This window comes from Homalodisca vitripennis, chromosome 6 (assembly GCF_021130785.1).
Source record: "Homalodisca vitripennis isolate AUS2020 chromosome 6, UT_GWSS_2.1, whole genome shotgun sequence".
In the NCBI taxonomy this organism is placed as follows: Eukaryota; Metazoa; Arthropoda; class Insecta; order Hemiptera; family Cicadellidae; genus Homalodisca; species Homalodisca vitripennis.
In genome coordinates, this window is record NC_060212.1 from 96,825,178 (window position 1) to 96,850,717 (window position 25,540).

Here is a 25,540-nt window from a genome sequence, read left to right on the forward strand (position 1 = left end):
CAATATTCTTAAGTTCGTAAATTTTCCTTGACAGAATCATCACTTCTTAATCGAAAGATTGTTCTCAGACCTTTTTTTTTAAGGCTGAGAATTTTATTTAGATTTTGACTTGAGGTCCCGCCATAGACCATAGGATATATATAACTGAATATGAGCATGAAATACAGTACTACAGTACTAGAGTCTTTACATAAGGTAACAACATTATTTTGAAACCATTTTTTGTATTTCTATAATTAAAGGAGAGTATGTTGCTAGTAGATGCAAAAAAACATAAATAATAGGAAGATAAGACACAGGAAACAATTAATGGTATGAAGAGGGAATAGAGGAAGAGAGTCGACCTGACCTACCTCAATGCTGGTTGTTTTGTCCTGTCTGGACAGTGCGGAAGGCGTCAGCTGATGCAAGATTACCAACTCACTTCGCAGAGCTTCATTTACTTGTTCCAGATTCCGAATTTTACGTTGTAGTCTTTGGATTTCACTTCCTCTCCTAGATGCTACAAAAAACGTTTTTTTTTTTTTGTTATGTGAACAAATTGTAAATATTAAATTTTTAATGAATTAATTCTACATTGAAGAAAAAATATCAGTTGAGGTAGAAAAACACTTTGTAGAATTAGATACAGCTTTATCAATATACAGATCTTGAAACATTTCCTATGTAAAAAATGTGTTCTAAACTAATAATGTATTCAGCACGTTTAAATTAATAATAAAAGATATTTAAACCATTTTTTGTGTTGTATAAAAGTTAGATAAAAACAGATATTTCATAAAACTAAATTAAATTAAAACTGATTATACATTTTTTTGTTTTTTCTGACATGGACCCATTTACCAAGTTTCTTAACACTTGTAAAGATAACAACGAAGATAAAGCGGTTTTAAACAAAAGATAGTGTATAGCTGCAAAACAAAGTGGAAATTAAAAAAAATGTATTTTTCATTTTTAGCTTAGAGTCACATAATAGAATCTGGAAATATATAACTAGCCCAACCTTTTTGTTACACCCTTTATATAAGGCATGTGGGAGCTATTTGGGTTCTGAATTTGTTACAACAATACACATTTAAAATACACAACATTTACATAGTTAAAGAAAAATTAGAAGTGCTGATATTATTGGAGCAAATTCCCAAGGAATGTTTTAACTCTTTGTGTTCTTAAAAAAAATCCTCTCAACTCGCGTCAAACGCTACTGGCCATTCTGGTTTCTTTATTGTTTCCCTACCAATATAAAATATAGACATTTCCAAACAACCAAACTAAAACATGACCTCCAATTGCTTTAAAAATAAACTATTTGACGTAATCAAAACAATACAAATTTTTAGAAATAGCTAATTGAAAAAGAATTTACTGTATAAAAGTGATCACTTGTATTCTTATCATGTTTATTCTATTTGAATCTTATTTCTCTCAGATACTTTACTTTTAAGTAATATGTTATGTGATTAACAACTACAAGAACTTACAGGGTGATTTTTGTGCCGAATCAGCTGTTTCCGAAGTGTCACCAAAGTTGTTTGGCATGGATTTAGTCATATTGGTCGGATCTTCCTTCAGTCCCATCCGCGCGTAGGAAACATCACGATCTGGCTCAGACCAGGTCTCATATTCAGATAACCCGTCATGGTGCTTAACCGTTCCTTCCAAGCTGACAGGAGTCTGTGAGCTTTTCACACTCTTCTTCTTGCTGGTCAGAGTTATCTTGCCAATGTTGGCACTCCTCACTTCCGGGTTCAGTTTTGTCGGTTGGTTCTGATCACTCGTCTCCACCAGAGAGCCCTCAGTGATGTCCGCTATGTTGCCACAAAACTCCGTCTCCTCTATAATTCTGCTTTCTGTATTGTCCATGAACTGTTGTTCGTTGTTACCGAACGCTGATTTCAAGAAGTTGTCCCCAAAACTCTTCTCCGATTGGAATCTCGCTATTTCTCCGTCCCTTTGTTTGACTTCCTCGGTCAGAGTTTCAACTTGAGACTTGAGTTTGGCGACTTCCTCACCGTCTGAGAACGCCTCTTGGCACTCGTCCCCGCTCCAGAAGTCCACAGTGGAGATGTCGGGCAGCAGGGGGACGTAGAGGCTGGGCTGGAGCTCTGTCCAGGCACTACAGTGATGTAGAGTCGATTCTTCTGCTGCTATCGACAGAGATCTGAAACAGACAAGAACATTCTTTAACCCTCCGACTGGTAATAAGAAACTCTCAGAATGATACACTGCTTTTTGTTTTTTCGCAGTATATTTTTAGGATATTAAAAACAAAAATGTGCTAAATGCTAAGTAATAAGTGTTTTATATATCATGTTTTTAGTTAGAAACCAGAGAAAAATGTAAAATAATGCAAATATACACTTACTAGAGTATTGTTATTTTATTTATAAATAAATTGAAAAATGTGTATTTTAAATTATTTGTTTTCTAAGTTTCACTTCATGTAACTTTCATATGACTTGAGATAATAAGAAACTGTAAAATGTACAAAATATACACAGTTTTCTAGTTAAAAAGAATATTATTATATATATACACTTATTTACAACACAAAAAAAGTTTTTCATAAAAATGTAAAGTATGTATCCATATTGGTGTTTGATGAATTCTTTGGAGAAGAGGAATATCAGATAATGATGAATTGTTTTCACTGTCACTAAGCCTACTGAACCTAGCAACAAAGATCATAAAGGCCGTACAGGGTGTCACCAGCTGCATAGTCCGTCAGCTGTATGCCGTACAACATTTAGATTGATATCAGCTAACAACGAGTAATATTATGAATGTAAACTATATCAAATGAATTGGTATTTATGAGTAGAGGATTCGACTGGTGCAAGTTATGTCTTTCTAACTTAAACGGTTTTCACATAATAATAGCGGAAAGTTGACTGACGGCTGTACCGTCATTATCAGTTCACAAGCGGTATTGATGAAAGTATGTGCCGTCGGTCATCAGTTGGAGGATTAAATATTGTAATATTAATATGATGTTTTTGAGCCAAATACTGAATTTCCTTTATAATTTTAAATTCTACATTATTGGTGGTAGCTGTCAAGACGTGACCAGACAGATAAGGAGTATTACAACTACCAATGAATGAACCAAGCCAGAGCCTAGCTAGACTGTGAAGGCGGAATAATGTACCTTTTCTCTACCACATCAGTTCATCATTTATTCAGAAGTATTGCAAGAGCAGCCTTTCATACTTGGTACATTAAGTTAACCTAACAGCTGTTACTTTGGACATTGTTTTGTGAATTAATGATCTGCTTCTGAAGCTATGGTGACAACCTATGAAACAAATATATTCAAGTGACTGAATATGAATATACAAGTAACTTTATTAATTTATGGCTAGTTAATTATTAAACCTTTTTATTGTCAATAGTTTGAGTTTTATTAAATATTTTTACTTTTATAAATCATATTAAAAATATCCTTAAAATAGTACCTTAACCCTTTCCGGGCCAGGCAGCAAAATATTGCCACCATAGCGTCTGAAAAGTGCCAAGCGGCAATATATAGTCTACTTGATATTCGTCGTTTTCTTAAATAAATACGACGTCAAATGATTAAAGTTTTATGTTTTTTTATTCCCTGGTATATTTGTAGATAATTAATATGAATATCATTTTTATTTTGGAGGTCTATGCATTTTTATTTCATAATTGTCACGTGACATTATCAGCTGACTCGATCTTTTGTTGTTAATTCTTTATGCTTTAGTGTAATCGTACTATTGTATGCTGGATTCTTCATTATTATTTGATTTTGTGGTTGTAAATATTAGTTGTTACGTGCTTAGCTATTGTGTGTAGTAGTTACGACTGACAATTTGCGATCTCACGGGAGTGAAATTGTAAGTAGCATATTTGTAAATAGAAAAAGTGTAAATAAATTTCAAATAAAATTGTGTAAATATTTCTTGGTAAATAGTGTTTTTTAACTGTATTGAAACTGTTTATGGATCCTACAATCATCTGTTTACCGGTAAATCCATAACGTGAATATTTATTTTAAGTTTCTTGCAATGTAAGAGTCAGTTGCTTTAACACTTATAAAATGTTGCGAAGTACAATTATGCGTATTTATACAAAATGTGTCATAAAAAATTTATTTATGAGAGAAATAACACAAAATGTTGTATGGTTGTTCCTTTCTAAATGTACAATATAATAAAATAGCTTCCCACAGTAAAATTATTTTTCCTTTTTTAGTTATTTGCAAAAAAATAAATAAAAAAATGTATATGTAATCTATTAAAACAATTTTTTTTTTTAATTTTAGATTACTTAAAACTAGATCTCTATATTTTTTTTGATAGTATATATCTATACGAGTAATTCCGTGCAACTTTTAGGTCATTCTCTAATTTTTTTGAAAAGTAATAAATTTTAATCTAATAGACTGCAAAATCACCAATTTTAGCCTGGCACTTTTGACTAGTCACAAGGGGATATGAGATGTGAAAACATTTTGCAACATCTCATATTTGGTCCTGGCCCTGAAAGGGTTAAAATCTTTACTATTATGAACATTATTGACAGTGTCACTATAGTATATACTAGCAGTTACCCGCTGCTTCACACACAATTTTATAAAAAAAAGAAAAAAAAAACAGGAACCCCATGTAATTTAATAATAATAATAATATTATTATTGTTTTTATGAATGTTTTGTTCATGTTGATGTATTTCATTATGTACAACATTAAATAGATTTTTAAAATGATATACTGATAAACAAATTACAACCACAAGATAGAGGTTGCAATTTGAAAATTTCAATTGACCCGCCTCTAGCCCTTTTGAAAGAGTGAGAGGAAATATTTTTACCCCCCAAAAAGTCCAAAAAAGTATTTTAATAGGTATGGTGTAGATTTTACATCAATATCTCAATCTGTTTGGAATATATCCAGGCATATCAGGACTTAATTTACACTCTGTATAATAGTATAGATGTCACTGGTTTTTATTTTTTTATGCTTTAGCCATGCCACATAACCATTGTAACTTTGATGTTAACAATATATAAGTCTAAAAATACAAATGAATGGTAATTTTCACTAAAACTTTGATTTTTGATTAAGCCATTTGATTTTATACACTGTAGTTGAAGGTAGATTGTATCTCTGAAACATGTAAAGGTGAAAAGACCTCTTTGGTTGATTTTGTATTTGATGGAGGTAAGAATACCTAATTAATTTGTCAATTGAATCCAAAAGGAGCATAATGAATAAATCTTAAATATTGTTAATGATTCTAAAAAGCTTGAACTATCCTAGATACTGATAATTTATATGCACCTGGAAAGTTCTCTGCTACGCTCCACTGCCTGCTGTACAACTCTACGCTTCTTGCCACAGAGGGAGGGCAGCAAGGAGTCAAGGAAGTCTGCCAGTTCCTGGAGCCGTGTGGTGAGCAGTACGCAGGCATTCACTGCCTCCTTACGCAACTTATCCGCCTGATCACGCTCAGCTCGCAGCGTCTGTACAAGCAGGCTGTCTGCATCGCGTTCTGGTGTATTTAACAGCCTTGCCTGCAGCTCCTCCACCTTCTTCGACAGTTGTCTGGAAATAATCATTTAGACTTTTTTATAAAGAAACTTTTAACTTCTCTAACTTTGAATATTTCTCCACACATATACAGGCTGCTTCGTTATCTTATCAAGCAGAATATCTAGAGAACCCAGTATAGTAAAACACTTAACAGGACAGGTAAAGTAGTTTTATATTTACAGATGTTCCTCTATTATGGGTATTTGGCATTCCATAACTTTATTATATTTAATGTATTTATTTAAATCATGTGATACTCAAATAAACTTAAAAATCTTCACGTAGTAAAAGTTTTAGAGTGTATACTTGTACATAGTTAGTTCAAAGTTGGTTTTAAACGTTATAATAAAATTTTTAGAAATCATTTACAAAAAAGTGTAACCAAGTGTGTTTAAGTTATTATAACTTTGAGACAAGCTTTCAAATACATGATTGAGAATTAGTTATGTCCCATACAGAGGCAATCTATGACATCATTCATTGGTCAGAATATGGACACTGTACATAAATACACCAAATTCTGAAACTGGCAACTGGTTCAAAATTACAACTTACAATTGGGCACATTTGCACAAATGTATTTTTTATTTTCATAAAAATAATTAGTGCTCAATTACCTAATTATTTTTAAGCAACATCATTACTTTTCATTCTAAAAATATCTGAACATAAAGTGTAAAATTTTTAAACTTTAAAATTTTGAATGTAGGTTACCTCTCAACAATCCTGATTAAAAATAATCATTACAGTGTTACTTATCACAAATTTAAATGATAACAGTGTATCAAGCAGCATAGAGTGTTATGTTGGGGCACTTGTTTAACCTAATTTCTCTAGCTACAGTATGTTACCAAACAGTGAAGGAACTAATGTAAGAATGCATAGAACAGTCAGCATATACAGGCCAATGAATATGTCAAATTCATTTTAAAGATCATAAGGTACAAATAAATAGATTTTGAGACTAAAAAGATTCAAAGAATCCTCTTTAACCCTCTAAGTGGCAAGCGACGTCCTGAGACGTTCTATTTACACCGCCGTGACGTGGCAAGCGACGTCTTTAGAAGTCGCTTCACATTGCGCTTTATTGCTAGGCAACCGATAATTATTTTTACGCCTAGTTTGCAACAGTTGCATTCACCACTAAATTTTAAATACATTTCATATAGTATCATCAACATCACGATGAAATAGCAGAAGACACTTGACAAAAAATAAAACACTGAATCAAAATCCTACACCAGCAAATGTTATTCAGGCTCCACTTTGTTACTAACTTGCAGCACCACAACACTACTGAAGAAGAAATAGGAACAATTATTGACTCCATGAAAGCTAAAACATCTGCTGGAGAGGACGACATTTCTTCAAAGCTAATTAAACATTGTAAAAGTGAACTTTTAACCCCACTGACAACTCTTATAAACAAATCTCTGGACGAAGGAATTTTCCCTAACAGTCTAAAAAGTGGCTAAAGTCTATCCCAATTACAAAAGTGGCCAAAATCAATGACGCTGTTAACTATCGACCAATATCTCTGATATCAAATTTTTCTAAGATCCTAGAGCGAGTAATATTGAACAGACTTATAGCACATCTGCAGCAACACAACCTCCTGACCTCTAGACAACATGGATTTATCAAGAACAGATCAACAACAACTGCAGTAGTACAACTAATTGAGTACATTATTGATAAACTAGACCAGGGATGTGTTGCAACAAGTGTCATGCTCGATTTCAGCAAGCATTCGACTGCCTGGACCACAACCTGTTAATTGGAAAGCTCAAGGCACTTGGGATAATTGGAAAAGAAGCCAGCTGGTTCACAAGTTATCTCAGCGATAGGAAACAATTGGTTGAGCTCAGCTACAAGGATAACAACACCCTTCTCACAGTAAAATCTGAAACCCTCCCAATGAAAAGAGGAGTGCCACAAGGATCTGTCCTTGGCCCTGTACTTTATATACTCCTCACCAATGATTTTCCAAGTTACCTTTCAGAGTTTTGTGAGACAGTGATGTTTTGCTGATGACACAGCACTACTTGTTGCCACCAAAAATCGACAAGAGCTTGAAATAAACTCCTATGTGGCATACAGCATGGCAAAACAGTACTGCCTTCAAAATTATCTGGTCCTGAATGAAAGTAAAACCTTTCAACTGATATACACATCACTTCCCAATGACTACCAAGGCCTTCCAGAATTAACAACACTAAACTCAAATAAATATCTAGGCATAGTCCTTGACAACAATCTCTCATGGACACCTCATGTGACCCAACTTTGTAAAAACTGAACATGGGTCTCTATGCTATACGAAGGCTAAAGCAGGTCAGTGATAACAGAACAGCCATCATAGCCTACTACTCTTTATTTGAAACCCACCTAAGATATGGTTTAGTGGCCTGGGGTGGGACAAAGCGCTTCAAACCTCCAAAGAGTATTGGTAATTCAGAAAAGAGCCATAAGAACACTGAAAGGACTAAGACCACAAGAGACATGTAGAGAAGCCTTCAAGGAGCTCAGGATCTTGACAGTTTACTGCACTCTATATTCTTGAAACAGTAATGCATGCAGTAAAAATAGGCCGAGCCAGATTAGGAGACCACCACACATACAACACAAGGCATAGGCACAACTTCGCACTTGACACTCATCATCTCTGTCTATTCGAGAAGAAACCATCTTATCGAGGAGCTGCCTTCTACAACTGTCTGCAAGAAGAAATGAAGAGAATCCCTGAGAAGAATCTGAAGAGAAGACTCATGGACTGGCTGCTGGAACGAACAATATACACAGTCCAGGAGTTTTTGGATTGGAGAACTCAGCAATGAAGATGAATAATGACGAATTCTGTAACTCTTACTGTACATACTTTTTACCTAATTCGAACTTAACAACTGTAATTCAAATGACACAGTCGCTGTACTCAATGTATATGTGAATAAAGATTTGATTTGATTTGAAATAACCAATGGTACTAACTGAAATAATACGGTACTTTGGGATTATACCGACCACACCCAGACATGAATCGTTATTTGACATTTTGCTTCTACTGATTACTAGATTAGCGTAAAACAATATTTCGTCAATATAAAACAGGAATTGTCTTATCGGCAAACCCTCCCCATCCTCAGACAGAGGTCAAAGTCGAGCGGTCTAGTAGATAACGTGATTTGCAGAGTCGCGTCGCTTTGTTGTACTTCCGTGTTTTACCTCTACATTTCTCCAAACACAAAAATTCAATAAAAACAAACATTACCAAACTAAAACTAAACTCTTTATTGAAAAAAACACTCAAAAACTTGTTTTTATTCTTGATCACATTTCCGCCACCCAAAATGGTGCTGCCCCGCGCTGATGTCAACGAAAGAAAAAAACATTCCTCGAGATAGTACCTATCAGTAAAATATCAAATTCCAAAAGGGCCAGAAATATAAATTGAATTGTAATGGAAAGGCAATTATTGTACCGTGCAAATCATTGTGATGCCGCGCGGCCTGCCGTAATCGGGATTCTCGAGAAAGATAAGATAACAGAGACAACAATACCGATTACAATACCTGGAAATGCTTGTAAGTTTTTTAATTTTGTAATTAAAGAGTTCTTTTTTCGTTCTATCATGTTTGTTTCTATAAATTTATATTTTTGTGTTCTTCATACTGGTGTGGTCGGTATAATCCCAAAGTACCAATAATCCTAAGTTTTCTCCCGCAGTCTGTTTTTTTTTACTGAGGGAAAGGGAGGAAAAGGCAAGCAACTTCTAGCGATTCTGACTACAAAAAGTGCTTTTTCTAGATTCAGTTTTTCCCATATAACTTTTACAGTGTTGTAAATAGAAAAAAAATATTATTGAAGGTTTTTTTGTTTAGAATTAAATTGTGAATTAAAGGTTGCATTTAACATAATCTCCTAGGGAATGAAATTTTTAAAGTTACAGAACGTAAAAATGAAAAGTTTGGTGGAGAAAAAAAAACGTTTTATTGAAAAATTTTGTGTGGATATCATAAAAAAAGGTTACGGTATGTAAGAAATAACTATACTATGTTATTCTGTAGTTTATTACGAAAAGATTGATATACAACAAGCATTGCTCATATTAGAATTTGCATTTTATTTTTAAATTATAAGATAGTCCTGCTTGACTCTGAAAAATAGCCCGCCATTCCAGCAACATATTACCGCCACTTAGAGGGTTAAGGGCTCTTCGTTTGCTTCACAAACCAAAATATGATTCCAAAAAAAAACCCTCACTAAAAATTCCTCATAAAGTAAACTCTAAATTAGGGTATGCTCTGCTAATATTTAAAATTGACTATGTTCTACCTAATTTCTTTTGCTCATCGATTTGTTACTTTGCGCTAGCCCTGTTACCTTCATGTTGGATGAATTTAATTATTTTTATTTTCTAAAGTTAAAATGAATAGCGTTATCCAAATTGTAAACTAAAATATAAGATTAACATAATCCAAGTTGAGTCTGTGTAGTTAGTTTAGTATTTTGACAAACAACATGTTTTCAGTTGAAGACTTAATATCGCAAAAAGAGGTAGTCTTGAATAAATTAAAACTAATGCATGTTCTCCAAAGTTTCTAGAACTGTATGACCAAATATTAATATTGAGGTGAACACAAGTATACTGACCGATTCTCTTCAGCTAGCTGTTGTAGTAAATCCTTGGTGTCTGATCGGGGTTGGAGGTTCTCCTTGTCCTCCAGGAAGATCCCAGAGTTCTGCAGCGACATCGGAGCCACCAGAGTTGTCACCTTGTCCTGCACCTGGAAGTCTCTCAACTGTTTCTTCAGCGCCAACACCTCCAGCTGTCTCCGCTCACACACCTTGTTCAGCTTTTCGATTTCCCGATTCTTGTCCCACAACTCCGTATTCACTAAGCCTTGTAGGTTGAAAGTCCTTTTCCTCAACTCTTTCTTCAAACACTCCACCTCCTTGTTCTTCTCCTCTAACTCCATCACTAAACTCTGTTTTTCCTGTTCCTCGTTGTTGGAGTTACAAACTGAGCTCTTTAGATCAGACTCGGTTTTCCCGTTGGCACTGTCACTGCTATGAGGAATGGACTCAAGTTTCATCTTGTACTCCTGAAGAGTGCATTCTTTTTCAATTATTACTTCTTTCAACTCCTATAACAAAATGTAATTTTTGAAAATGTTCATTTTTATTTTAAAACCTTATTTGCAGAACTATTCAGTGATGAGTACTGAGAGTTTGTAATGTTTTTTGACCATACTAGAAATTTGCATCAATTGTTAATGTACAAGGATTAGACAAAAAGAATTGCACAATATAAGTGATAAATTAATATTTTAACATGTGTATTGCCATTACAATTCTTTTCTTTCAATTAATATTTGGCCCATAGTCACATTAAACATGCTATTAAATTCTTGAAGGTGATTTTAATTAACAATTATTTCTTTTAACTATAACTGGTTGAACACTTTTTTTCTATTGAATAGTGTTTTAATTTATAAGCATAATTAAATACACACTTTATCAGCATATATTTATTTTGTAATATGAAAAGCCTTTTAAAACAAATACTATTAATTTAATATTATATTTATATTGATATAATTTTAAACTTTTAATAATAACAGTGCTGTTGTGGACAAATCAGACAATTTAATGGTAATGTCTATTGTCTATTGTCAAGACAATTCAAAACAACAATATATATTTCTTGTTATTCACCGACACCTTGAACACAGTTACTTGCACAAGTTGTCAGTACAGCAGAAGTACTTATTCATATTTACCTGTATCTTGTAGTTGAGTTCTTGTATCAGAACATCCTTATCTGACGTCATTTTTCTTAAATCCTCAATTTCTCTGACAACCTGTGAACACAGTGACAATAAATTTTGTATTTAGATTTTTCTGGCTTTCTTGTTTTTGATATTAAAGGAGTAAAATCCCACTAGTTTTGTTTATTATATTAAGAATTTTGGTCTCGTATATTTTCCAATCATTACAACTAAGAAAACTAAATTGTTTTGAAATAAAGAAATTCTAAGCTTATGCATACTTTGAGGTTTGTATAAATCTCATAGAAAAGTTGATCATAAATGATCGTAAGTTGAGTACACAAAATAAAATTCTGAGAGCGGTAATTAATAATGGAAGTGGATTACCTTCCAGCTGCATTCCTCTTCAATAAAAGTAAACTAGATGAACAAATTTGCTATTTTCATACTTCCAAACATCTTTATGTCACTCACCTCTGGCAATCAGTAATAGTACCTTTAATATTTGGCAGTAATCAAACACCTTATCTCCAATTAGTTGTGTTTCCACAATTTGAGTTTGCTGAGGTCTAAATCTAGTCTCATAGTTCATTAGGAAGAAGGGATTAGATTGACCTGTTCTTTTTAATATTATTTATTTAGGGTTAAAAATACAGTGTTTTGAAAAACGTGAAAACTTCCAGAAATCATTAAAAGTACAAGTAAAAATGACAAAAACGTAATAATCTAGTTACGTAGATTCAGTGTTTTCTCCTAAGAAATTTAATTGAATTATAATAAGAAAATCAATGGTTAATCTCCATTTTGTTATTTTGAATATGTTATATTACTACTAATTATATTGTTTTATTTGTTAATTGCGTTAATGATGACAATGAATGTGCTATACTTTAATGTTATCTAACTCAGTAATGTTTTATAAAAGGTTTATAAAGGTTTGACATAAGAAGTTTTAATACTCTTAATATTATATTAGAGTTTATTTATTTGTTAGTGAATCATTTTGGTTGGAATCTTGTTATTAATAATGAAGGGAGACTGAGGCAAGGTAATGGTTTGATGTATACGTTTACATTTATTTAGCAGTATTATTACTGATGTCAAAGTTTGAAAAATTTCAGTGTTTATCGTATTAATGTCTGACATCTTTGTAAAGCTTTTATGTGAAGTTTATTAATGGTGTTTAATTTCTAATATCATATAATATTAGGTTATATTATGTAACAGTGACAATGTTTATTATTGATCTATTTCTGACTATGTCATCTGTCTTACCAACATAGCTGGATCTTGTAAGATGTAACATGACAATAAACATTCATTAATTCATTCATACTTGATTGTAGAATAAAGTACCATCGTTGTAAATGTTTTTATACACTATATTGCATTTAATACCACAAACTAACTAGTATATTACTTTTTTATAATCTACATAAGTGGCGATCCCTTCTAGGAATATTTCCAAATCAGGTTCCAGCAGTAACACAAATTTTTCAAGTTACACACATGCAAGAAATAAGAGATGCAAGATATTCATGCAGGGAATGAAGAACACCATACTTAAATTATGTACAATTTGTCTCTACTGATGTCTGTGGTATTCGTAATAACATATTTATTATAATAAAGGTTTTAACAACCCCCCCATCATGCTATTTTTGTCTAATAAAATTCATCCTGATCATTGGGTTTGTGCAGTTTTATTAAATATTAAAGTTGCTTTTAAAGGTATACCTGCGCAAGATGATTGCCTCATTGTTTTTTTGTTTTGTTTTTGTTTGGGACTCAGCTCTGAATACATTCTTGTTCCCAATATTATTTAAACGATGATAAATATGCTTATTACTCATATACTATTATTTCCATTCTTTATTAACTCCCAACTATTGTGCAAGCTCTCAGTGTCAAACATACAAACTACTTTACAACACGCATCATTGTTTTTAGTATCTCTGGAGCCTTTGCTATTACAACTAAACTAATATAAAATGGTATAGATGTTTTGTGAAATAAAATACATAGAGCAGACTATTAATACTGAAGGTCAAAATGGTACAGTAGCTCTTACTGAGGGTTATATATTTTGTCGTGAACCCACCAAAGAACATTTCGGGAAAATTGGCAACAAATTAATTCCAAACCAACATTACCAAATATTACAACAGATTATTTAAGAAAAAAGGTACTTTTAAGTTACACTTTAAATGTTGATTAAAAAAAAATAAATTATACGGTATAAATGCAGTGACACATTCCTTCACATCTACTTTATATCTTATCGATACAGCCCTTATTTCATACAATTCTTATTATGTATTCTTTGTTTTATATATCTTTCAAATCCAAAACAATTTATTGTCATTAATACAAATATAAGGTAGGAGTACACCAGACTGCTTATTGCATAACAGGCTTCACTGAGATTGCATGCAAAATTTTACGTCTACAGTTCATTTCATTCTCAAGAGCTCCTGCAGAGACAGACAATCATACACAAAATATATTTTTACATTCCTCAGGTAGGCAAAAAAGACATTGTGATAGCCTGTTGAGTGATTTGCTTCAATGATGCTCAGCCAAATCCCATGGCTTGGTCATGCACCATCAGAGAAACATTCTTGTCTATGCAGAAATGAAGTTTCACAAAAAATGTAAAGTGTACAGATGAAATCTTCCTCTAGATATCTTGTTACATGATACATTCTTCACAATTTTTATTCATTACACTGGATTTCATAGCAATGTTTAAATAATAAAAGTCCCCTAGTCATGAAGTGATAGTGTTGTATGTGTAGAGGTAGTTAAACTACACGTGTTACATTATTAAATGACATATGATTGTACTCAGTTTGTTTATAAATTTATTTATTTTGCAATTTTCTCGTTGCCATTATGGTTATCCATAAGACCAATATAAAAATGTTCACTAAGACTCAGCCAAATCCCATAGGGTGTTATGCATCGTCATCAAACCTGCTTATATAAAAACAAAGCTTGATTCAAAATTTCAAGTCTATAGTAATTTTTGTTTTTAATCATTTTTAGATAAACATACAGAAATAAAATTTTCCAGCACCTTGAGTGAGAGGCTTCGCTAAAGCTCAGCCAAATGGATTTTTTTTAAAGTATAGGTTTATTCTGTTACTGCAGTAACACAACAAACAACTGCACTATGTTCCTTGTTCTCTGACTTGAGTTTTGTTGTTAAAGTAGCTGCGGTAAAAGTCAAATCAGTATAATTAATTTTGTAGTTGTTAACTTAATGAATAACTAGCGCTATTTTTTTTAACAAATTAATGTATCCAGTCATTCACGTTAGCTATATTATACAAAAATGTTATTGTTTTTTTGTTGCATTGTGGATTTTTTAGAATTGATACTTCCCACATACTCATGCACACAATAAACCGTAAGAAAATATAGTACAGTGAATAATCTTGATTTTGATTTTATACTATCCAATTTGTCATTACATATACAAACAAATACATGACTAAGGCATTTTGGTACTTTGGTATTATTTGGAGCCCACTCTGTCCCTATTCACTATTAGTTATTTGGCTAAATAAGTAGATAAATACATACGTACCTATAAAAAATAGAAAAAGTTTAAGTTAACATTTACAAGTCTTCACGTGATCTGAGCTTGAATTTAAGTACTATCTCCAAGGATGATTTTCTTTTACATCGAATGTGTCACGAAAGTCCGCACTGATGGCCAGGAGCATTCCCGACCTCAGATAACATTGGATGATCTGACACGTGATCTGAGGTTAGGAAAGTACCGAACGGAAATAGCCCTGGTAATCAGTGTGAGCTTCGGTGACACATTCAACGAAAAAGAAAATCATCCTTCGACATAGTACCCAAATTCTAGCTCATATCACGTGAGCGCTCACAAAGGATAACTTTAATTTTGGTACTACTAATAACAAATTTATGATAACCTCATCTAAACTTACTTATATCGCGTAATAACAAGTAGTACATACAGACAGACTGGCCTCCGAAAATTATACCAAAATACCAAAAACTTTTTACAGTTGTGCTGGTAACTGAACATTATTACTTTTCAAGTCAATTCTTATTTCAGAGTTAGCATCAATATTTGTTTAATTGAGAGCCTAGTCAAATATTTTTTTAAAGCACAGAATTTTGCAGTTAAGCCTTCCAGAACCACAACTTAACCTATTCAAAAGCTAATAGCATTTATATATTCAAAGAGATTATACTCTTAATTTTATGAACCCTTTCAGTATTTTTTCAAACATTAAAATTTTTTTAAACAATAAGGCATGTCATTTAATTTTGACCACTGGTTAATACAACGTTAAACTTTTTCCAAATCTTTTTAAAACTGCATTATAATTTTAGATTCGGGAGGAAAATGCCTTTTGTGATATCTCGTTCAAGTTCATTTTGAAACATGTAGTTTATTCAAAAATATTGGGTCTTAATCAGAACTTTTGTTTTTTTTTTTTCAAAAACTAATAGCATTGCCAGATTTAGAAAGAAAATATATTTGTTTTTATACTACTTCAAATATATTAACACACGTGAGAGATCACGCAAATGCAATTTTCCCACACTCACATTTTTATTATTTTAAATTAGATTCAATATACTAATTTAAATTATCTGTGCACTGGTTGGGACAGTGTAAAATATGAGACACTGCACAAAGAAGAAGGTAAACTGGAACTAAACTCAACAATTGCAGTGAATCAACCCATCCCACCATAGGTAAGTTATGTATTAAATAATCTTTATATATAAAACCCTGTCTAAAAAACACATATTGGAAGTACTGTGCAACCTAACAAATAATTTACACTGTGAAGAAGATTTACACTGTCCGATTGCTACATATACTTTTATAAATCATATAAATAAAAATGTACGACTTCACAATTAAATGCGTTTAGTTGAAGAACAACATACAAAATGGAACTTGAATTTTTCATAAGTGAATAATGGTATCTTTAATTTTACATTTCCCTCTAAAGGAATGTGCAGCTGACGGACAGCTTTTAAATTAGAAACAACAAAGTCTATGGATTTTAAATCCTCAGTACACCAAGTTTACGGGTTGGGAATCTCAAAACAAAATACTGGGTTATTGTTTATAAAGTCTGTACACATGTCAAGGTTATTAATGTTACCTTACGAAATTTCACTCTTCTAGGCCAAAAGTGGAAAAAAGTGCCCAATACATTGCACCAATCACTCAGACAGTTCAGTTTTATACTATAGTAACATGAATGATTGACAACATGTTGGAATCTACAAGTTTTGGTAACATAAAAACCTCCTAAAAGGATAACAAAACTTCAGCCATGATAAACTGAACATTTGTCCTGATTCACTTTGAAATCTAATGAGAATATCTGTGTGCAAAACTATCCATCATATGTACTGGTTGAAATCTTCTATACATTTTGAATAGAAACAATTTTGCTATATTTATTTTAGTGCTACACTTAGGGTGTCCAGTGATTCTCTGGACAAAGGTATACCACGTTATTGCTCAGGTCAAGACAAACATATTTCACTGTATAAACATAGGTCTCTGATGCTTAGTTTCCCATCTGTCTGTCTGTCTGTGATTTAAAAAAAAAATTAATATCTTAAACACTGATAAGTTTAATTATACCAAATTTGGTTCAAATTTTTATGACAACAAGGCTGATTAACGAAAAACTGATCATGAATTATCTTTAGTATTTCAAAAATGGCGGCCATTAAAACTTCTAAACTTTGAATATCTTAAAAACCAGCAGTTTTTCTCAAGAACTACATGAATAACCGTTTTTAGAGGATATTATCACACATCTAATGGCACCAACTTTATTTAAATCAAATAATAAATAACTGATTTAGAACAAATTTCCTGTGACTAGACATGGCCCACATTGAGGCTCTCATTGAATAGCCAACAATACAAAAACTAAATAAACAGCAGCTCTCATTAATAATTTTGGTGTCATTAGATTTGTGATAATATCCTCTAAAAACTGTTATTCTTGTAGTTCTTGAGAAAAAATACTGGTTTTTTAGACATTCACAGTTTTAAAATCTTTATTGCCGCCATTATGAAAATACTTGTCTTTAGATAATTTCATGATATCTTTTTGAATAACTGGCCTTGTTATCATAAACATTTGAGCCAAATTTGGTATAATTTAATTTATTGGTTTTTGAGATATTAAGTTTTTAATAAAAAACACCTGGATAAAACACCATGTTCATATAGTGAAATGTGTTTGTCTTGACCTGAGCAATAACGTGGTATACCTTTGTCCAGAGAGTTGTATATATAATTTTATAACTTTATGATAATTTTATAATTATGTAATGAGTCTATCATAAGTTTAAAAAATGTTATGCTTTTGTAAGTATCTAATGCATGACAATATTTTGGAATAAAAAAAACCCAGCCAGTGCACTGTACAGAGGTCTAAAACAAGAGGTTAAAAGTTTTCCATGCTCTTCCACCAACATTCTTGTACTTCTTACTCTTCCTCTACAACAGACACTGGGCTTTGGAACGATAACTTGACACTAGTCCATGTATTTGTAAGTCGAATTTGAGACTAGATTGTACAAAACATGTTCCTCGGTTGAGTGATACAGACCTTGTAAAGTAAGATCACTATTTCAGAGATCAACTAGGAGTCCAAGTCTGGCTCCATATAAAATTAAGTTTCTCTGCTTGATATCGATCATTGGGACACATATAAATACAACTTACTCATAGTGAACACCTTTGGATTTTTTTATTAATAAATAAATGATTACTCACCTTAACATAACTGATGTGTACAGTATGTATATGACCAGTTGTTGTAGATGGAGCTTATATTGGTACTGATAACTTACTTACATTAAAACATTAAACCAATATTTAACACTTTTATTATCTTGTGAGGCCTTTCGATATCAAGGATATCTTCTTCAGACACATCACAAAACACTTTTGTGATGTGTCTGAAGAAGATATCCTTGATATCGAAAGGACTCACAAAATAATAAAAGTGTTAAATATTAGTTTTATGTTTTAATGTAAGTAAGTTATATGACCAGTGTTTATACATTTTAAATCAACCAACAATCCCAAACGGGTGATAGGAAAGTCTTCCTGTTTGCCTAACGAAGATTTAATTTAAATCAAAACCGGTCTTACAACACTACAAAAGGACTGTTAAGGTGAGTAGTTGTTTATTTAATATGACACTACACCAAACATTTTGAGATACCCAGCGGGGATAACTTCTGGCTGGTTTACACCATCCAGTTGAACCCACAGTGGGTACAGCAAAAACTGATATGTTACTTAAATCTGGGCAACCTTATGGATGTCCAGGAGCGGCACATCACTAATAGCAAATATTGAGATTCTGGTGTGTGCAACGGAAATTCAATAGGTCTAGTCTACTGCGGAAGATAACTGTTGGAGTTGGTGGCGTTTGTTTCTTAAGTGTCAGAGGTTCTTGCTAGCCTCATTATAAGGTGTCATCCCGTGTCTGCTTTGATTGTAGAGGCTGGTTCAGAGCTGGCCTCCCTTTCTTTTGAGGGGACATGACTTGAGATTAGTGCCCCAAATTCTTATGGATTCCCTTATGGATCTTGATAGGAGGCGGTCCCCAACCTTACCCATCTAGAATATCCTGTCACTCTGGAAGCAGCGTAAAGGTCCTTATAGGACTAAGTGAAATTTATAAGCTTCTTGTCCTAAGAGAACAAAAAGTTTTTGAGATGCAAGCATGATTTTTTAGCTAGATTTAACAAACTTTACATATTGAGTTTACACAACTTGTCCTGTCATTTGCTTTATAATAAATCAATGACTTAAAGACGTTCCAAAATTACGGTGCAGGTAACAGATATATACTGATGAATTCGTACTGTTATAAGATAATAAGTGACACTCTGATATGGATGTAACATTATCATATGATAAACTGTCTGTCTACTCTAACTTGTATGTTTGGTGCTAAGTTGTATTGATAGGGACGGGACAGGTTTTAGCCGTACCAATTTTATAAGATCAGTTGCTTGGCCTAAAATTTCCCTGGGATTACACCTATGCAATAGAGCTAGGAAACAATATTTTAAGATATTAACATTACATAACCTTTTACATCCATTTATCATCCATATCATATTTGTGTGTGATATGAAATTTTGATAACATACAAATTGGTGCAGTTCTTGCTAATCTATACAACTTTATCTACACTGCAGCAATAACAGTAGATAATGTCAAAGAAGGAGAAGAGCTTAGTTAAGTAATTGTGCCCAGGGTCTATCAAAGGTATAAATGGCTCTTGATGAGGAGGGTTGGCTGTATTTTTATCCTTCAAATAACTGAGTTTATACAAAGCATATCTTAAAATTTCTAATAATAAATTCAATAATCAAAATTTTTTTAAATATGATGAAGTAATAAAATAATAGCTATTAACATTGAAAATTATTAACTTCTTAAAGTGTGTTTTGTTTCTAAAGCCAAAGATGATGACTGATAATATAGATGCAGCATATAGAATAGCATATAGAATACAGATTTTGCACGTTACAGGAAAATTTACAAAACACAAAGCAGTTGAGTAGAAGAATATGCTGAAGATTACAAATTTAAAACTAAATTCTCATCTGATATAATTGTTTATTTGATGAAGATTCGTAATTCATGTATAGTATATTGTGCATACCCTAAAATTGAGTTAAAAATCTGTTAAGAATTATCGTAAAAAAATATTTGTTTTTTGGTTAATTCCAAATCTGAATTTATACACAACACAAATATTATAAAATAATGATTACAATAACACCATATTAATTTATTCAAAGTTGTTTTATTTTAAACACAGCCAAAGTAATGAGTACAGTCATTTATCTTTAATATTGAAATGTTAAACTGTTAAAAGTGTTAAATTTTACTAAGACAGTGAAGTTTGAGTGTAATCACTCTTGTAATCTGTCTTCCAAGAATCATCTTCGTTTTCTGTTAAACCAGCACTGGAACAAATTTGTTTCCTTAATCTCCAAACTGTTGTGTCTTCTCTTCCAACTCAATTTAATATGACTTCCACTCATTCAAAATAAAAATTAAACTCTCAGCTACCATAAAATTCTAAAGTCAGTGTTATTCTTTCTCTGCAAAAAAGGATCTGTTGGAATTTTGACTGTTAGAGAAGACTCTATGGGAACATCCAAAATGGTGTGAATTAACACTGGAGAAATACTTCCAGAGAGGCAATGACGGACTCTGTACAACACAAGATGATGTTACTAATATCTCTTACAACTATGTTACTAAGAATAAATATTACTGTTCAGTTTAAGTATTTCTGCCATTTTTACTATGAGAATGCAGAAGTTCACGATGACTGCAAGATGATTATTTTGAACAGGGCATGACAACGACAGGTACAATAAAATAATAATATAAACTTAAAATGAACAAAAGCCTATGAAAAACAATACCAATATCACAGTCATGAAAATCATTCATAGAATGAAATTAATTAAGGAGTAGCTAGCCATATCAAAATTTTAAAATTACTAACAATAGTTGTCCAGGCAGACAGTGGAGCATATTAAATTTTACACTGTTAATTTTGTACGAACTGCTAGTGACTGTTAAATGGTATCGTCAGAATTATTGTTATGACTGTACCTAAATAAGTGGAGGTTAGTTGTAGTATACAAAGGCCGGCAGTGATCTAGAGAACTAGCTCCAGCTCTTATTTGGATAACCTTTTCTGCAATAAAACATGGAGTTCTCGCACTTTACATTTGGAGAATGACCCCAGAGAAGAAGATGAATTATACAAGAATGAAAGATTCCAAAGTATAAAGTTCTAAGATTATTTCTGTTAAATAATACATTTAACTTCTAACACAAATAAAGAGTCCTCACTATTCTCTTATAAATACTATTTGTATTATCTTTCTGATTCCATTAAGAATCAATGTAAATACCTAACAAGTCGAGATTCCTTTTCGGTCTTTACTAAAATTAATGAAAAGATTGCGTTATATCAGAGATACAATGCAATATGTTGCCCATGACAACCTTAGTATCTCCTCCTTAGCAGAGTTCAAGTAGATTTTTATTAGTTTTCATTATGGTTGTATCATCTACATATATAATGGTTTCATATAATTGCTTAGGTAAATAGTTTATTGCCACTATGAATAGAAAAGGGCCCAAAATTGACCCTGGGGCATTCAATTCCAATTCTCCTTACTTCAAAATACCTACCCTTAACTACAACACACTGATACCAGTTTCTAAGATATAACTGAATTATATTTAATAATTGGAAATTAAAACCTGTTTTCTACATTTTTAATTACGATGTCATATGATATACAACCAAAACCCTTCATTACACCAAAGAGTGTGAAGGCTAATACGGTAGAGCTGCTTTTACGAAACACAAAATAAGATTCAGAAAGTAGATTTGTCTTAGAAATTCAATTAGTTGATTGTACATAAAATATTTAAAACCTTAGAAAAAATTGGGACTATTGAAATAGGTTGATAGTTCTGAAGCAGATTTTTATCCTCCTTGTTAAGAATTGGTACAACTTTTGATCATTTCACTGATGCTGGAAAATATCTCAACTGCAAGCAAGTCAAGAGACGACAATAAGAAAAAAGAAAGTGGAAAACAAATAACAAGTATTGATTTTTAAGTAATATACTTAAAAAGCCAATAAAGGTCCATGGCTTTGGAAATCTTTAATACTGTTTTATAAATTCCATCAGCTATAATTTCCCTCCAGTTGAACTGAGTATTCCTAGCTTTTCATTAGCTATCATAAGATTAACTGTTGAAGCTTTAGAATCATCAATTTGGTTAGCTGAGGTATTAACAGAACTCAAATAAATACTTGTTGAAGAACCGACAAGATGTCCGTAACAGTTCTCTTATCCAATCACGACTGAAATCACATTATTTAATAATCGCATAATCATTACCTAAGATGTTATAAGAGGACTGAATAGTTTACTAAAACTAAAAAAGAGATATTTGGGCTTGTGTGATGTGTTCAATTACACTGTCCTTTGTATACCTCGGTTTTGGGTAACAACCGTTCTTTGTTCAAATTTGAGTATAAGTGACAGCTTATGAACTTGTAATCACAACATGCTGATACCTCTCACCAGAAATCTGCCAAACACTGTCGCCACGAAGCAAGATTACAGCATCACATCGCAAGTCCTAACTTACCTAATCATTATCATGCAAAGAGGTAACGACAACAAAAGCAAAGTCATGAAAAATGTACACGTCATCCATCAACCGACATGCACAATATCTAAAGCAGAACAGTTAAGGATGAAAAAGGACAGGAAAAGAAGTACACCAGAGTGATTTATAATACAAATCTGATATTATCCACAAAACTATGATGATGCCAATCAGTGATTAAAAAAGTTTATAAATAACTAATATAATAACATTTACAGTATATCACAGGATATGAATTGTTGATGAAACAGACATGCTAACACGATATAACCGTAAAACGCTAGAAAATGCCAAGCTATAAACAACAAACAAAATAAATACAATTACATTTAAGAATAAATTAATAATAAGTTAAGTAAGCAAGTATGAAAAAAACTCGCTAAACTATTACCATCTTAAATATAAGTTAAAGCTGAGACATAACATATATTAAATACAACCAAATGTGAATGAACAAGAAATCTTATTACTTTAAATTACAGATGACAGCTAAATATTAAACTAAACATTAAGAGGAAGCACATTTTTCTTCACTTTACTAAAAAAAATTTAACTTGGAGATATTAATAATCGTTATGAACTAACAACAGCGGAAGGATTAAAACACAACATTTTTTATCAGCAAGGATGTATAGATTTAAAAAATGTATCAACAAAAAATGCAAAGTGGGTAACATGTATATTTCTAAATGACTATTTTTGGAATCACAGCATACAATACAATATATTATAGTTAACTAAACATTGTTATACAATTCTCCAAACAACATTAGGTTATTAATGCCTACTACCATTTATAAAAACATTAAAAAAACTAGGTAACTTACTTTAAAAGCATTCACTAACTACAATTTAAATGATGAAGTATTTTACATTTTCATGTTAAACTTTAAAACAGTTTCTATATTTAAAACCTTTTTGTTTGTTTATTATTTATGATTTTAATGGGACATACTCGTATTATGAAAATTGATAAATTCTACGATCTGGTATACAAATTATTGTAAATAAATCAAATAATCACAGTGATATGCAATCTAAAGAATGTTTAGAATAAAAATTAGAGACCTTATAAAACATTTACAATTACAGTAATTTAATTATATAATATCACTGGTTAAATTCTCTATACGTAAAATTACACCTAAAAATTAATAAAATGTACAAAATAGAAAATATCATAATATATTTGGCAGATCAATTTGTTCAATAATCAGTCTTAATTAAAGCCCATTCCAATTATTTTGCATGATTTATTACCGGTAATTAAGCTGTGGCTAAAGTTAATTATAGACATCAAATTAGTTAATTATAGTTAACAGTTTTAAATGTACTTACACTACTTAAACTTACTACAAGGTAAGTACAGAAAGTAAATTCCGTTTGTGTTTTTTGTTGTTGCAGAGTTTTGACTAATTTTCTCACACCCAGCACTAAACCTAACCCTGACTCATTAACAAGGAGTTTATGTAATTTTGGGCACTTTGAGGTTGCTTGCTTAAAAATGTTAAAATGAAAAAAATCGTTAATAGTTTTTTTTTATAAGTTCTTCATGAACAAAGATATGAATTCAATTTAATTACACCTGTACAACGTTTTCTCAATGCGATAAACGTTAAACCAAGTCATCAACAGGTCTGTGAGGTGTGGAACAAAATGTCATGAGCGATTTAATGGTAAGATGGGTGAGGGAGTTTAACAATGGATATGTCAAATTGTGTGTGATGACAAACAAAGTGAAAATCTATTTCTTGTTAATGATTAAAATGGTCAGAGATTGTTGGAAAAAAAAACATGTTTATAATTTTTGCTCTTTAAATGGAATTTCCAAAAACTTAAAGGATTGCTTTTTTTATCAAACTGTTCATTAAAAATTTGTATTTTTTATAACTTTTTGCACGCTGGGTACCAAAAATACTTACCAAGGAGCACAAACAAAACCCTCTGAGTAGCGCACTTAAGAATTTGTAAAACTGCACTTATGGAGGTGACAACCTTCTTAGCAGTACAGTCGCTGGACTAAAGAGACAACTTTGATAACTTGTGACACATCTGAATAATATCACTGTATACAGTGGAAGCACACATTGTCCTTACATACCAGGAAAAATCGCAAAATCATGTGTTCGGTTTCTGTGATAGACATGGTGTTTTCTTAGTAATTTTTTCTGGAGGGTGAAACAATGAGCTGTGATATGCTCACCAACAGTAAATGTGAATGTGACACAACTGTTGGCTGGGAACAAACCAACCGTCCTCCCTCTGTACATGTCAAACTTACTTCTAGGGACTGCTCTACTTTATTTTCTTATACCTGAAGTTTGATCTTGCTGGCAAGATGTTCAACGATGAAAACAAGATCAAAAACCATGTTACCACTTGGTTGAAATCATAGAAGACAACCTTTTACGATAAAAGAATACAATGCTTTAAGCCACAATATGATAAATGCTTACAAACTGTGGAACATAGATCTTTGGAAATATATATAATTTTTTTTTAATATGCATTATTTTTCTTTTACCACTAAAATGGACGAATCTTTCTGGATGTACCTTGTATGGATTGAAACATATATTTTTTAAACGCCAGTTTATATCTAATCTTTAAGATTCAATGTTGCATGCTAAAATATAAGTATTATGTTAATCCAGTCTTTAATATGAAAAATTAATTTAATAAAGATTTAATATTGAATTTTTATAAATTAGACACAATGTTTACTTTAATAGTATAAGGTTGTGAAAATTATGTATGTATTAAAATAAATATGTCAAAACATAAATGTTGACTTCACGGCCAAAATCCTGTAAAAGTATTAGTGCTATTATGCATGCTTACACGTTTTCCCATGCTAAACTTACATTTGAAAATATATACCATAAATAGAACGCTGGTTTATTATTTCTTTATTCACTAAACTGCATGAAATATTGAATCT

The 25,540-nt window shown here is 31.9% G+C and overlaps 1 protein-coding gene across 4 annotated transcripts in view; it reads right to left on the minus strand.

The window, feature by feature from the left end:
• Positions 1-25,540, minus strand: part of LOC124364590 (centrosomin-like) — a 134,022-nt gene that overhangs the window by 18,720 nt on the left and 89,762 nt on the right. For all 4 annotated transcript variants that reach the window (XM_046820175.1, XM_046820177.1, XM_046820174.1 and 1 more), the window contains 5 exons: positions 11,342-11,422; positions 10,212-10,705; positions 5,310-5,573; positions 1,482-2,161; positions 354-502 (listed from right to left, as the gene is read on the minus strand). In XM_046820175.1, coding sequence (XP_046676131.1) covers positions 354-502; positions 1,482-2,161; positions 5,310-5,573; positions 10,212-10,705; positions 11,342-11,422 — 1,668 coding nt within the window. The remainder of the gene's footprint in view (positions 1-353; positions 503-1,481; positions 2,162-5,309; positions 5,574-10,211; positions 10,706-11,341; positions 11,423-25,540) is intronic.